General features: G+C 36.9%; 1 protein-coding gene across 2 annotated transcripts in view; it reads right to left on the reverse strand.

Annotated features, from left to right (window-relative positions):
- Positions 1-336: 336 nt before the first annotated feature.
- The window catches only part of u2af1 (U2 small nuclear RNA auxiliary factor 1), a 52,428-nt gene continuing 38,215 nt past the window's right edge, over positions 337-14,549 (reverse strand). For both annotated transcript variants that reach the window (XM_039744043.1, XM_039744045.1), the window contains exons 4-8: positions 9,773-9,822; positions 9,507-9,605; positions 8,522-8,655; positions 2,754-2,846; positions 337-528 (exon numbers count right to left, since the gene is read on the reverse strand). In XM_039744043.1, the coding sequence (XP_039599977.1) occupies positions 360-528; positions 2,754-2,846; positions 8,522-8,655; positions 9,507-9,605; positions 9,773-9,822 (545 nt within the window). In that variant the 3' untranslated portion in view covers positions 337-359. The remainder of the gene's footprint in view (positions 529-2,753; positions 2,847-8,521; positions 8,656-9,506; positions 9,606-9,772; positions 9,823-14,549) is intronic.

Raw genomic sequence — 14,549 nt, forward strand, 5'->3', positions numbered from 1 at the left:
CTGGATCTTTTTATACCCTTTGCTGTGCTAAAGTAGAACCTGGTCATTTTATTCCTGTCGATCACTTATACCAATTTGGTATTCACTCTTCAGATTCTGTGATATCTAGCATCACTCAGACATGAGTATATTGAAAGTGTTCTAATATACCGTTATAGACTTCAACAAAATGTTAGAAAAATAAATAAAGCACATTTCAACTGTGTTTGAAAAAACAATGTAATGTGGAAACACTACAAAGGTATTTATTGTTTAAGCAAGCTTAAAAAAAAAAAAAACAAAAATTCACATATCAAGACAATTTGGTCATTAAAACATTCTACGTTTACAAAAAAGAAAAAAAAAAAAAAAGTCAGGTTTTAGAATCGGCCAGATCGTTCTCTATCCCTGGATCTCCGCCTTTCACGATCCCTTCCACCACCACCACCACCACCACCACCGCCGCCACCTCCTCCTCCTCCTCCTCCTCTTCCACCACGATCTCTTGATCTTGAGCGCCGCTCACGTGATCGTGAACGAGATCGATGCCTGAAAGGGGACACAATTACTAGTGTTAAATATTTAAAACAAAGTGTTAGAACAAAAATGCCAATTTTATACATTTAAACAATATCTCATCATAAGCATAATAAGTTAAATTACAAGATAGTAGGATAGTTATAGATTTGAGGCTGCAGTAAAGACTAGCATGTGTGGTTCTACAATTTTTGCAGCATTAAGAAAATCAAGTTGAAGAAACAGACAATTTGAATGTGGTATTGCCCATAAAAAGTGAGAAAAATTTAAAAAGTCAAAACAATTAGTGATTTAGTGTTTAATGTTAAACACATTGTCTCCTAAAGATTTGGAGAAAAGAGGCATATAAATTTATACCTCTGTTACGACAGTCGGCTGTGGCCATTACCCCGCCAGGACTCCAGCTGGTTAGGAGGATTGGGGGAGAAAGCACCCACATGGCACTGCCTTCCCAGGACATTAGAGGACAGCCCTGCTGGGCAGCATCGATTTCCACAGGGCACGCTGGTAACTGAAGTTTGGTACAGCCCGGAGGGGTTCCGTGGGGGCCGCCAGGGGGAGGTGCAGAGCCCTACATGGCTTTTCATTACACCTGGGAGCGATTTCAGGTTTGATTAATGAGTCCCTAAACACTCCCAGGACCAACAAAAAAAGGAACCGCCTCACTCCACTTAACAAGCCAGAGTTGGGTGGAAGAGGATGAAGGTTGCCAAAGGAGGAGTGGAGGTTGAACAACAAAGGAGGAAGGGACTGTATACTTTGTGTATTGTGCGGTTGTGGGGCTTCTCGTATGTAAACAAACATGTGCTGTGCTTAACTCTCGTCTCTGCTGGTTTGTGTCGGGGTAGCTGGAGCACCCCTGGTTCCCACAAGGTTTATTTTTCAAGCACCGTCTCAGTAGAACAGAGAAATTATCTAAACAAAAAGCTGGTAAGAAATCAGACGACAAAAAGTTGAAAATGGAAAAAGAAGTAGTATCTATATTTAAAGGTTAAGAACTGAACAACTGCAAAACTCCATTCCTTTCAAACATCTTTCACCTACATTCAAGATGCTGCATCAATTCTGGTCTTTTTTTTTTGGTCGCAATTTAAATAAGCAAGCATGACAATTATTTCACCTCAGAGCAGTAAGTATCACCACCTAATTCTCCCCCAAACAGCTTAAAAAAAAAAAACCTGTAGCGCAATACTTCTAGAACAAATGGTAACAGAGACACGAACCAGCACCTGCGTAAAACTATTCACTCCTACTTTGAGGAGCCAAATCCTTTAAATGACAGATGTTTGTACTTTGCCATTTTAAAGATCCCCACACACAAAAAACCATCCCTCCTACTACATTAACAGAACAGTTACACGTCAAACGATACATTTGTTCGAAATTTGACCATCAGCAGTAGTAGCAATAATAATAATTAGTATTATTGTCTTGCATATCATGGCAAATTATCTACCAGCATATTAAAATACAGACAACTGCAGTTTCATTACATCAGGAGCAAGTTTACAGTTGCTTTGCTTGCAAACAGAATTTAACATGCTTTGAATCTTGTGATGCATAAGATGATTAAGGACAGTGAGGATGCTGTGCCAAGAAAACAGACTTCACTATTTAAAATGCAAGACCATCCTCTTTCAAGTTTCATGGAATTATTACATCTGTCCATTTTCTAAAGCAACTCAAACAGACCAGGGTTGCAGAGTACAAAAGACAGGACCAATCCCTGGACAGCGCAATAGCCCATCATATTTTTACAAAGTAAACTGTGGATCTAAGAGCACCTTTTTGATTAATCCAAGTTTTTTTTTTTTTTCAAAATTGGCTATACTTGCTCGTTAATAAAAACACTTGTACACAAAAACACATTTGCCTTATTCATGGTCCTATTTAGCTTCTATGATGCTTCTCAGAGAACATTGTGAAAGACTATTATAAAGCAGTTAACTTCCCAACACAGTCTACACAAAAAGTACTGGCCATTCACATATTTTCTTTGTACTACCTGTCCCAATGTGTACTTTTATGAATATACTTTTGTAAATAAAACAAAAAATTCAGATGCCAGCTGATAAAAGAAAAGAACGGGGGTAGTGTAGATGCTTAAAATTCCATTAAAGCTGATCTGGGGAAGGAGGAGGAGGGACACCCGTACAATGCAAATAGACCGAGTAGGAGTGCAATGTAGAGGCTTTATTTAATTTAGCACTGCGAATACAAGAATTTCAAGATTCTACCTTTTTCTACGGCGTCCATAAAGTTCTCTACGAAGTTCTCTGGAAATTGGCTTCAGATGCATAAAATTACAGAAGCCTCCTCTGGTACATTCTCTAAAAAGAAAAAAAAAAGTACCATTAAATTCTACATTCAGGATAGAGCGACTAATAATTACTGATGCACATAAGTTGCTTTACAAAGTTATATGGATCTAAATCACATGCAATATTTAGAAGAGAGGTGTTACAGTTGCCAATTAAGTGGACACTAGAATTCACTAGTCCCTTAAACAGGAAGTCAAGAGGGACACACGTCTGGTAATTTGCAATCAGTTTAATGCATTAGTACCTTAAGGAACAACTAATGTTAACACAGTTTTGAATCTTGGCACCAAAATGTCAAGTTACAGTCAAAGAAACTAATCAACTACAGTGTATTCATGCAACATACAGAAAAATAAAGGCATCCTGAAGTTAAAGAACTTCATGTTGTAGTCATACTGAAAAATGAGACTGATTAGTGTCTTGCACTAGTACAGAAAAATCAACATTCAAACCCAGCCAACCTTCTGCAGGCTGTACAAATCCCAACTAAATCTGCTACAGTTACAGTCATTCATTAACACCCCCTTGATAACTAATATATTTCTAATTCCTAATGCTTTACAATTTGCCAAGTGCCCACATAAAGTGGGGCAAAAAAAGTATTTAGTCAGCCACCAATTGTGCTAGTTCTCCCACTTAAGATGAGAGAGGCCTGTAATTTCCATCATAGGTGTACCTCAACTATGAGAAACAAGAAAAAAAAAAAAAATCCAGAAAATCACATTGTCTGATTTTCAAAGAATTTATTTGCAAATTATGGTGGAAAATAAGTATTTGGTCACCTACAAACAAACAAGATTTCTGGCTCTCACAGACCTGTAACTTCTTCTGTAAGAGGCTCCTCTGTCCTCCACTTGTTACCTGTATTAATGGCACCTGTTTGAACTCGTTATCAATATAAGAGACACCTGTCCACAACCTCAAACAGTCACACTCCAAACTCCACTATGGCCAAGACCAACCCCGTGGGGTCAAAATGATCACAAGAACGGTGAGCAAAAATCCCAGAACCACACAGGGGGGACCTAGTGAATGACCTGCAGAGAGCTGGGACCAAAGTAACAAAGGCTACCATCAGTAACACACTACGCCATCAGGGACTCAAAACCTGCAGTGCCAGACGCGTCTCCCTGCTTATGCTAGTACATGTGCAGGCCTGACTGAAGTTTGCTAGAGAGCACTTGGATGATCCAGAAGAGGATTGGGAGAGTGTCATATGGTCAGCTGAAACCAAAATAGAACTTTTTGGTAAAAAAACTCTACTCGTCGTGTTTGGAGGAGAAAGAATGCGGAGTTGCATCCAAAGATCATCATACCTACTGTAAAGCATTGGGGTGCAATCATCATGCTTTGGGGCTGTTTTTCTGCAAAGGGACCAGGACGACTGATCCCTGTAAAGGAAAGAATGAATGGGGCCATGTATCGTCAGATTGAGTGAAAACCTCCTTCCATCAGCAAGGGCATTGAAGATGAAACGTGGCTGGGTCTTTCAGCATGACAATGATCTTAAACACACTGCCCGGGTAACAAAGGAGTGGCTTCGTAAGAAGCATTTCAAAGTCCTGGAGTGGCCTAGCCAGTCTCCAGATCTCAACCCCATAGAAAATCTTTGGAGGGAGTTGAAAGTCCATGTTGCCCAGCGACAGCCCAAAAACATCACTGCTCTAGAGGAGATCTGCATGGAGGAATGGGCCAAAATACCAGCAACAGTGTGTGAAAACCTTGTGAAGACTTACAGAAAACGTTTGACCTCTGTCATTGCCAACAAAGGGTATACTGTATAACAAAGTATTGAGATGAATTTTTGTTATTGACCAAATACTTTTTTTCCCCCCACCATAATTTGCAAATAAAAATTCTTCAAAAAAAAAACCAGACAATGCGATTTTCTGGATTTTTTTTTCTCATTTTGTCTCTCATAGTTGAGGTATACCTATGATGAAAATTACAGGCCTCTCTCATCTTTTTAAGTGGGAGAACTTGCACAATTGGTGGCTGACTAAATACGTTTTTTGCCCCATTGTACTTATTTACATCAAGTCAGAATGTAAATAAGCTGTTTGACATGGACATTGAATGGCGTTAATACCACAAGTTTTCAGGAGTCCACATGGGTTTCCACACATTCTACAGCCACATTGTAGATTATAGTCGATTTAAAAAACATTCATTAGAAAACTGACTACTTTTTAAGCATCTTATAAAAAAAAGGACGCTAGAAGATGTGCAGAAAGCAAGATTTTGTGGGGAAAAAAAAAAAAAATCCTCGTTTTAACAGGCTTCTGAAGATTGTCCATCGTGAAATGTATTGTATTTTAGCTCGTTTTCTCCAGTGTAAGCTACGCAACAGATTTAGCAGCCAAAATGGCTAGTTAGTGGGAACAGCGTAACCTGAAGGATTAGTTCAGGTTGCCAGAAGATCAGATACACTTAGTACCACAAACTTCCTTGGCAATTTTCTGGTTGTAGTCACCCACCATATGCAGTATAAGTGAACAAACAGAAATGCATTGGACAAAACACATTTTTAATTACTGACAGAACTGGAATTCCAACACTCAACACACACTAATCTCCACAACCAAATAACTACCATACTGAAAATAACTCCTAGTACTCTGAGGGGCAAAACCTCACATAATTAACTGGGGTCAGCTAATTTCATATGCTTTCAAAATTTTAGTTGTTACAGTGCAAGGAATCAAATCAAAATCCTAAAGCAGACTGAAAATTTCAAAAGTAAATCTTCCATTCAAGCTTAATTATAGGCCTGTAACATCAATACGGCACTTTGTCTTTAATCTTCTATCCCACAAAAAGACTTAAGAGACTTAGAAAAGAGTTATTTCATCAGAATCAGTTGTAAATGGATAGTACACTCAACTCTTATTACTAACCTGCATCACTCACTTGTCAGCACTTGAAGTTTAAGAAGAGTGACTGAAAACTAAATATTTAAGTGCATGTATATTTTGAAGGTACTTAAGTTCATCCTTTGAAAGGAAAACGCGTTACACAAAAAACAAAGGACTGCTGACGGGTGTTTCCAATACTTAATACAAAAGTAAAAATTTGCCTTACTGAGAGGTTACACCTGTGAAGTAGTAATGTGTAATGCAACGAACATAATTACAAATTTTGTGGCCAAATATAGGGCATCTCAAATTTATAAAGGAACATTAATCAAAGAGTGGATGCTGTTTCAAATTTGTACATGAAATTAACCTACATTTGGTTTCTTTTGGCGTGTTTGACAAGACAACACAAAGGTTAAATGCAGGCAGGATAGCATTTGAAGTTTCTCACAGTAATGGACTAGAACTCTGTATAAGCCATTGGTGTTAGACTTTCTGGATATCAATATTGCAAAACCTGAATACAATGTTTACTTGAATGTTTTTATACAATTCCATAACTTATCACGCAAAGTTTACACTGATTTAACTATTTTTCACATTCACTAACAGGGATATTTTTCTACACCATCTCATTTCCTTTAGCAGCTGCTGCTTCGCTACTCACCAGTTTTTACAGGATATGCTGATAATCTTCATACACCATGTGAGATAATAAAGGGAACCAAAAAGGGATAACAGGCTTTCTGAAGTAAAGTGTTTTGGTTTACAGTGTACATTAAATATATACAGTAGCATTTGTTTTGGAAATAGCAAAAAAAAAAAAAAACGACTGAAAGGTGGTTTGGAAAGTGGCTGAATGTACAATGATACTTGATAGTTGTCAAGAACACAGAAGGATAAGAGCTGAATTAAATGTTTAAGAACACGGATATAGTAGAATGAGACTTACTTTGGGTATGTAAAAGAGGCTCTGCTCTCTTGAGAACATCTCATGTCTTTTAATCAATCAGATTATGGGTGTGTAAGTTAATAAACCAATTAGAGTAAATACCAGGTACTGTTAATGTAACTCAATTTCCTACAAATGTGCATCTCTGCCTCTGACCTGTGAACATTCAATGGCAGTCTCTGCTTGGGGACCATCCCTTAGCAGATTGTTATGATGGGGTGCTCCCTCTTCATACAGAGAGAAAGACGCAGTAAAACTAGTTTCCTCCTGCCTGGGTTTCCGACTCACGGAGGGCAAATTTCTCTCTTTAATATATTTATAAATGTAAATTTGTTTCACAACTGGCACCAGCTTGCCTCGGTCTAATGGCAACATTATTACTACCAGTTTCTCAGGGGCTTGTAAATTTAGCTCTGAATGTGTTTATCTGAACAAACCTATCCAAGAACTTTAACTGCCAACCAACATCTGGCGTTCTGGCACTGGCCAATATGCGGGTATAAAGTTGCCAATGGTTCCCTGATTTGATAGTGCTTATCATGAAGCCCTTTCTTGATTGAATCCTGCTAATTACATCATATCATTCATGGACTGGTCACACTTCATGGAAGAAAACCATATTCCCACATAGCAGACAGAGTTACTCTTACCAAGACGCTTACTATGTACCTGTATGCATGAAAATTGCATTTTGTATAGTTTCAATGCTGCATATTTGCACAAAAGACAATTTACTGGTTGCTACAGTTTTGCAATAGATTAGCAGCTTTATCAACCCTTTAAGGCAGGGGTGCCCAACTCCAGTCCTGGAGGGGTGCAGGTTTTCATTCTAACCCTTTTCTTAATTAGTGATTTATTTTTGCTGCCAATTAACATCTTTTGAATTTTAATTAACTTGGTTAAGAAATGTTTCCCTGAATTTCTTCATCGTTCCTCCGAACTGCTTCATTTCTTTCCTTAAATGGCACCCAAACAGAAGTGAAATAGCCAACAGAAGACCAACTAAGTCAGGGCCTCAAACTCCAACCAATTTTACTCCAACCAGTTGCTTAATGAGGCACTGAGTCTTGTTGTTAATTAAACCCATTCTTTAATGCCATGGCTTGTTGCTGCTCTCATTGTGCAATAGCAGACATTTCCAAAAATGTGGATTTTCTCTTTTCTAAGAGCAGATCAGCATTCCTGAGACCTTCACCTTTATTTTCAGATATTGTATGATGGTCACAGTTTGCTTGCCCTGTTTTAGCTCATTTTGTATCTCATTGTCTGACTGCTAATTAAGGAAAAACAAACAATTGAGGGGTCTGAGTCTTAAAGAGCAAGTCAAATAAAATGAATTCAAAAGAAGTTAATTAGCAGCAAAAACAGGTCACTTAAGAAAAGCGTTAGAATGAAAACCTGCAGCCACTTAGGCCCTCCAGGACTGGAGTTGGGCATGCCCGCTTTAAGGGTTTCTCTGCCGACGCTACTACACCCAAATGCCAGAGAACACCTACATTGTATGTGTGTGTTAGTTTAGTGTTGAAAGGGATCATTTTCATAAACAATGTGAAAATGCTAGTGTGGACAGAGACCATTTTAGTTAATAAACAGTACTTTTAAATGGAAATGTGGTAGTTTGGACATAGCCTAAGGCTGAAAGGAGGATTTAGGTCTAGAAACCTTAAGACATTAAACTACAACGAAATATCAAAATGTGTTGCAGTAATTACTTTATCATCAATAATTAGCTTTGAATAAAGCCATAGAGCTTGGGATAAAATCTCACCAGTGTCTGGTAATATCAATGGTAAAATAAAGTTTAATCTGAAGTAAAATCTAACACCAATCCCTTATTTGAAGAAAAAAAAAAAAAAAAAAAAAAAAAACCTGCTTACCCCATTTCATACTGGCGACAGCAAGCTTCCCTGAAATCTGTCACTGGTGACAGTTCTGCATGAATCGGTTGCCCATTGAACCAACGATTGTTTAAATCCATTACAGCCTTTTCAGCATCTTCTTCCCTTCGAAACTGAATTATTGAGAACACATTTAACACACTACACATTGTTTCCTGAGCAGACTTAAAACAATAAATTTATACATGTAAAGCAACAATCGCAGCACTTGAAAAATATTTCCACTTTAAGAAAAAAAGCACACTTTTATATATAACCATAGCTCTACAACTGATCTGCAATCTGTATGTTTTGAATCCAAACATGACTTATTATAAACCAACATGTTGACAATTAGCAGCAAAATTAGCAGGACAGAAAACTTTTAAATTCCTTATATTAAGAAGATGAATTAAGTAGTCATTTACCTGGGAAGTATGCAACATAATGATTGGCTTTAATATTCTGAAGGGAATGCATAGTACTGATCTATATTAAAACAGATCTTTATGCAAATTTCTATAAACAGTTAAAAATAAATAGCATACTTCACATTTTATGGTTTTCATTTCCCAAATCACCAGCCAATGCTGGATAACTAGTATACAGCACTTTTGGGGGGTTTTAGACAGTGACCAAGGAATTGTTAAGACTTTAGGTCACTAAACAGGACCGTGTCTACCACCTTACCAAATGAGTTAGGCCAAAACCATTACAAATATAACGAGGAGCAAAAAATGTGCAAACACCTTTTAGAAAAAAACTTTAGAAAGCCTGCAAAAAGTAGGCAGCATCAGAGAAACCTATAGGTTATTTAGTATTATAATGTTTGTGTGTTCTTTATGCCACTACATAATTGTTTCAGCTTAATTACATTAACAATATAGGGATCCCTTGGCATTGCTCAAAATTCAATGTGCAAAACAAAAACGGTTATACGAGAGGCTAGTTGTATATTTAAAAAAAAAACAACAACCACCCTCACCTTCACATATACGTTTCCAACCAAGTGATCACCAAGATTATCACAAACATTCATCTCTTCAACTTCACCATACTTCTCTTCCATTTCTGTGAATACCTCCTTAAAAAATGAAAATCTTTTCAGCAAAGATTTAAGCAATACACAGGAATAAATACTTTGGAAATAAACATCTAAATTGTTTAACATAAAAACATAGTACATCAAGACACAAATTGTTATTACAGTTAGTGTAAACCTTTGCATAATCTTTACATTGTAAAATGTACCTCAAAAAACTCATCATAATGTTCTTGCATCTCCACATCACTAACAGCACCTAGGAAAAAGGGGGGAAAAAGGGACATTAGTTCACTTAATTACAACAACCTGTATGTTAAAATGAGCATTTTAATAACTTACTGAAGGACAAAACAACAGGCATTTTCAAATTCCACAGCGAATAAAAAGGTGTTTAAAATGTTTTTAAAAGCTTGGCATATTAAGACTGTTCCAAAGTTCATTTAAACTTATTATGTAAACAATGACTAGATGAAAAATGAATACCAAGAACTACACATTGTGCATGTGAATTGTGCATGAAGAACTACACAAAAGATCAGGGCTTAATAGTGAGACTCATCTTAACATTAATACAATACACCTATTATTTAAGGGTAACATGCTATGGTCACTGGAACATTTTGTTTTAATTAAAACTAACACAATTGGCCAATAAACCAAAAGCAACTTTATGCACATACCTGGGAGCTAAATGTGCATTAAAAAAAAAACAAAAAACAAAACACCAATTGAACTAGATTCTAAGCAGAAAGAACATGAACTAAACGTTAAGACAATGAAACCAAGCACAGGTCTCTAGACAGTACAAGACTAAGAGAAACACATATATAGAGAGAATATGCAGAAGATACTGAAAATGCAGAAAACCACAAGGTACAGTGCATCCGGAAAGTATTCACAGCGCATCACTTTTTCCACATTTTATGTTACAGCCTTATTCCAAAATGGATTAAATTCGTTTTTTCCTCAGAATTCTACATACAACACCCCATAATGACAACGTGAAAAAAAAAGTTTGACATTTTTGCAAATTTATTAAAAATAAAAAAATTGAGAAAGCACATGTACATAAGTATTCACAGCCTTTGCCATGAAGCTCAAAATTGAGCTCAGGTGCATCCTGTTTCCACCTGTGGTAAATTCAGTTGATTGGACATGATTTGGAAAGACACACACCTATCTATATAAGGTCCCACAGTTGACAGTTCATGTCAGAGCACAAACCAAGCATGAAGTCAAAGGAATTGTCTGTAGACCTCCGAGACAGGATTGTCTCGAGGCACAAATCTGGGGAAGGTTACAGAAAAAATTCTGCTGCTTTGAAGATCCCAATGAGCACAGTGGCCTCCATCATCCATAAGTGGAAGAAGTTCAAAACCACCAGGACTCTTCCTAGAGAGCTGGCCGGCCATCTAAACTGAGCAATCTGGAGAGAAGGGCCTTAGTCAGGGAGGTGACCAAGAACCCGATGGTCACTCTGTCAGAGCTCCAGAGGTCCTCTGTGGAGAGAGGAGAACCTTCCAGAAGGACAACCATCTCTGCAGCAATCCACCAATCAAGCCTGTATGGTACAGTGGCCAGACGGAAGCCACTCCTTAGTAAAAGGCACATGGCAGCCCGCTTGGATTTCGCCAAAAGGCACCTGAAGGACTCACACCATGAGAAACAAAATTCTCTGGTCTGATGAGACAAAGATTGAACTCTTTGGTGTGAATGCCAGGCGTCACATTTGGAGGAAACCAGGCATCACCAGGCCAATACCATCCCTGCAGTGAAGCATGGTGGTGGCAGCATCATACTGTGGGGATGTTTTTCAGTGGCAGGAACTGGGAGACTAGTCAGGATAAAGGGAAAGATGACTGCAGCAATGTACAGAGACATCCTGGATGAAAACCTACTCCAGAGCGCTCTTGACCTCAGACTGGGGTGATGTCCTGCTGAAAGATGAACCAACGACCCTAAGCACACAGCCAAGATATCAAAGGAGAGGCTTCAGGACAACTCCGTGAATGTCCTTAAGTGGCCCAGCCAGAGCCCAGACTTGAATCTTATTGAACATCTCTGGAGAGATCATAAAATGGCTGTGCACCGACGCTTCCCATCCAACCTGATGGAACTTGAGAGGTGCTGCAAAGAGGAATGGACGATACTGGCCAAGGATAGGTGTGCCAAGCTTGTGGTATCATATTCAAAAAGACTGGAGGCTGTAATTGCTGCCAAAGGCAGATCGACAAAGTATTGAGCAAAGGCTGTGAATACTTATGTACATGTGATTTCTCAGTTTTTTTAAATTTTTAATAAATTTGCAAAAACCAAGTAACCTTTTGTCACATAGTCATTAAGGGGTGTTGTGTGTAGAATTCTGAGGAAAAAAAAATAATTTAATCAATTTTGGAATAAGGCTAACATAAAATGTGGAAAAACTGATGCGCTGTGAATACTTTCCGGCTGCACTGCATTTCCTACAGAAATGCGAGTCCTTCTTCCCTTTTATTTTGAAGTGTGCTCTGCCCCATTACTTTTCTCCATTTAATATTAGTATGCAAGTTTAAGGACTCTGGGTAGGAAACCTGCACTATAGCTGCTGGGCCTATTGAGGATTTTTTCCTTTTATGATATTAAAAATTACCAGTTATGTTCAAAACTTCACAAAAATGGACTTACTGCATTAGTGACTTAGTAAAATTAGTTTATCTTCTGCAGTCATTGGCAAGATATATAGTTATACTCCACATTTCTACTGCTTTGAAACTGTAACCATCCACTTAAATGGTCACTCTATCCACTTTCATCTGTAAATTGATTTGTACAGCTTTAGAGGATCTATTAGCATGTTGCTAAATTGTGTTTTTCTCCTTATACTATCCTTGCAAGGTAATTAATAGTTCAGCATGTTAAAAAGGAGAAAACTTGAGCTTAAAGGGAAGATCACAGGCAGAGGTGGAAAGTAGTTAAATCACATTTATTTTCATTATAGTACTTAAAGATTTTGGAGGGAATTGTACTTGAAGAGTATTATTCAATGTAAACACTTTTTTAAAAAAGTGCATTTCTTAACAATCCTACTTCATAAATTCCCAAAGCAGGTTGTTACAAAGTAAAATTGGCTATATTCAAAATCCAGAGGTTTATACAGGCCAATTAAAAAAATAGAAGCTTAAATTTGAGTTATATGGCCTAGATCTAGAAGTACAAAGTACTCAAGAATTGGTCCCATACATCCCCCCCACTCTTCAGCACTCATGTATTTAAGGGTATGCAGCTCAACCACAAGTTTACTGTAGCTTATTTAGAGAACATTAAATGTGGTTTAAGCTTTAAAAACTTGCTCCTTTACATTGGTTCTATGCAGATTGTTAACACCCAATGTCAACATGATTCAAAAGCCTTTTGTCTGCAAATGCACTTGATTTGAAAAGCTTTATCTTTAACTGGAGTCTGCGTTTTTTTAAATAATACTTTATTAAAACTAAAAAAAAGTTTTACATCAGTTGCCAACATTTAGAGAGGATTTTAATTACTTGCTTACCATGCATTCATTGTTCATGTCATTTTTATGCATGGTTTTGAAATATATTGTACAGGTTAATGCTATGATGCGCACTGCTAGTGTAATAGGATAAGATAAATGTGATCAGTAACTTTTTAATTACCAACTAAATAAGAGCAGCCCTTACCAATTTCAAATTGTAATTAGTTTACAGCACATGTAATAAAAATGTTGACTTATTATCATTTTAGACCTCATTCCAAGAAAGGAGAGTATGAGATGCTCTGCAATTGAAGGACTCCATTTCCTAGAAGTTGACAATAATAAATACAGTTTGAAACCACTGACTGCTGTGCCGTTTATAATAGGATTTTGGTTTAAAAGTCAAAATGGTTTTCATATGTTGAAATCCAGAGGACAGGGTCCTTCAGTCATATTTGTTATGTTTAGAATTCTATCATTTAATGTGTCAATTTTTGACATTTGGCAAAAAACTAACGGTTGTAGTTTTGCATGTAAGGTTTTACACCATGTTCACCTACAATAAAGTTTTTAACAAGATGTAAATAAAGAACACAGTGTACTGTTCAGATTTTCAATGATTTTTTGTGTACAGTATTTCATAGACATACGGGCCAATTTTTTTTTTTTTTTTTTAAACTGAACTGCCATACAAGTATACCATTTACCTGTATTATTGCTATATGTGTTTGTTAATACCTTCAAATGCACAGCATGATTTGAGAATATTTATAATTTATGCCAAATGACTTTTTTGTGTAAAGAAACATTTTATTTTTACTTGGGTAGTTTTTATAGTTAATAAACCATTGACAATTAACCAAGGTGTTTATTTTTAGTTCTAGGTGATGTACAATACAATCGTGTGCCAAGTTGCAAGGTAAATTAATTTTTCCAATGCACACCGAGTGAGCTCCCATTTTGCACACAATTTAAGTACGAAACACTTCATAAATGGAACAGCTATATTAATACATGGTAATTCAACATTTTCTATAAAAATGTTGAACATATTAATTGCTTGCAAATATATCTATTACATTTATTAAAATGATGTAATGCAGTGCAAGTTTGTAGTTAAATACCAAAGGTTAATACCTGCATTTTAAACAGTATAACTAATGCACGGTTTAGTAAATCTTCAACTAAAAACAGACTGATCAGACATTACATGCCAGTTGACTAAATAAAATAAAATTTCCTTGGATACTGCTTGTTGAGAAATATACCTAGCATTGACCCTAGAGTTTGCCAAGGTAAAACGGCTTACAAAATACTTGGTTTGATTTCTCAAAATATTAGTAAATACAACAGAATTGTTACTAGAATTTGCCTTAGAGGATTTAAACAGATGAGGATGGGGGAAACAAATTACTTCACACCATATTTGTATTTTGTGTCTTCATACAGAGTGCACAGTCTAAGCCAATCAGTGGATAGCTGTAACACTCAAAGAGCAAGATGCAAAACCA

This window comes from Polypterus senegalus, chromosome 2 (assembly GCF_016835505.1).
Source record: "Polypterus senegalus isolate Bchr_013 chromosome 2, ASM1683550v1, whole genome shotgun sequence".
Lineage (NCBI taxonomy): Eukaryota > Metazoa > Chordata > Cladistia > Polypteriformes > Polypteridae > Polypterus > Polypterus senegalus.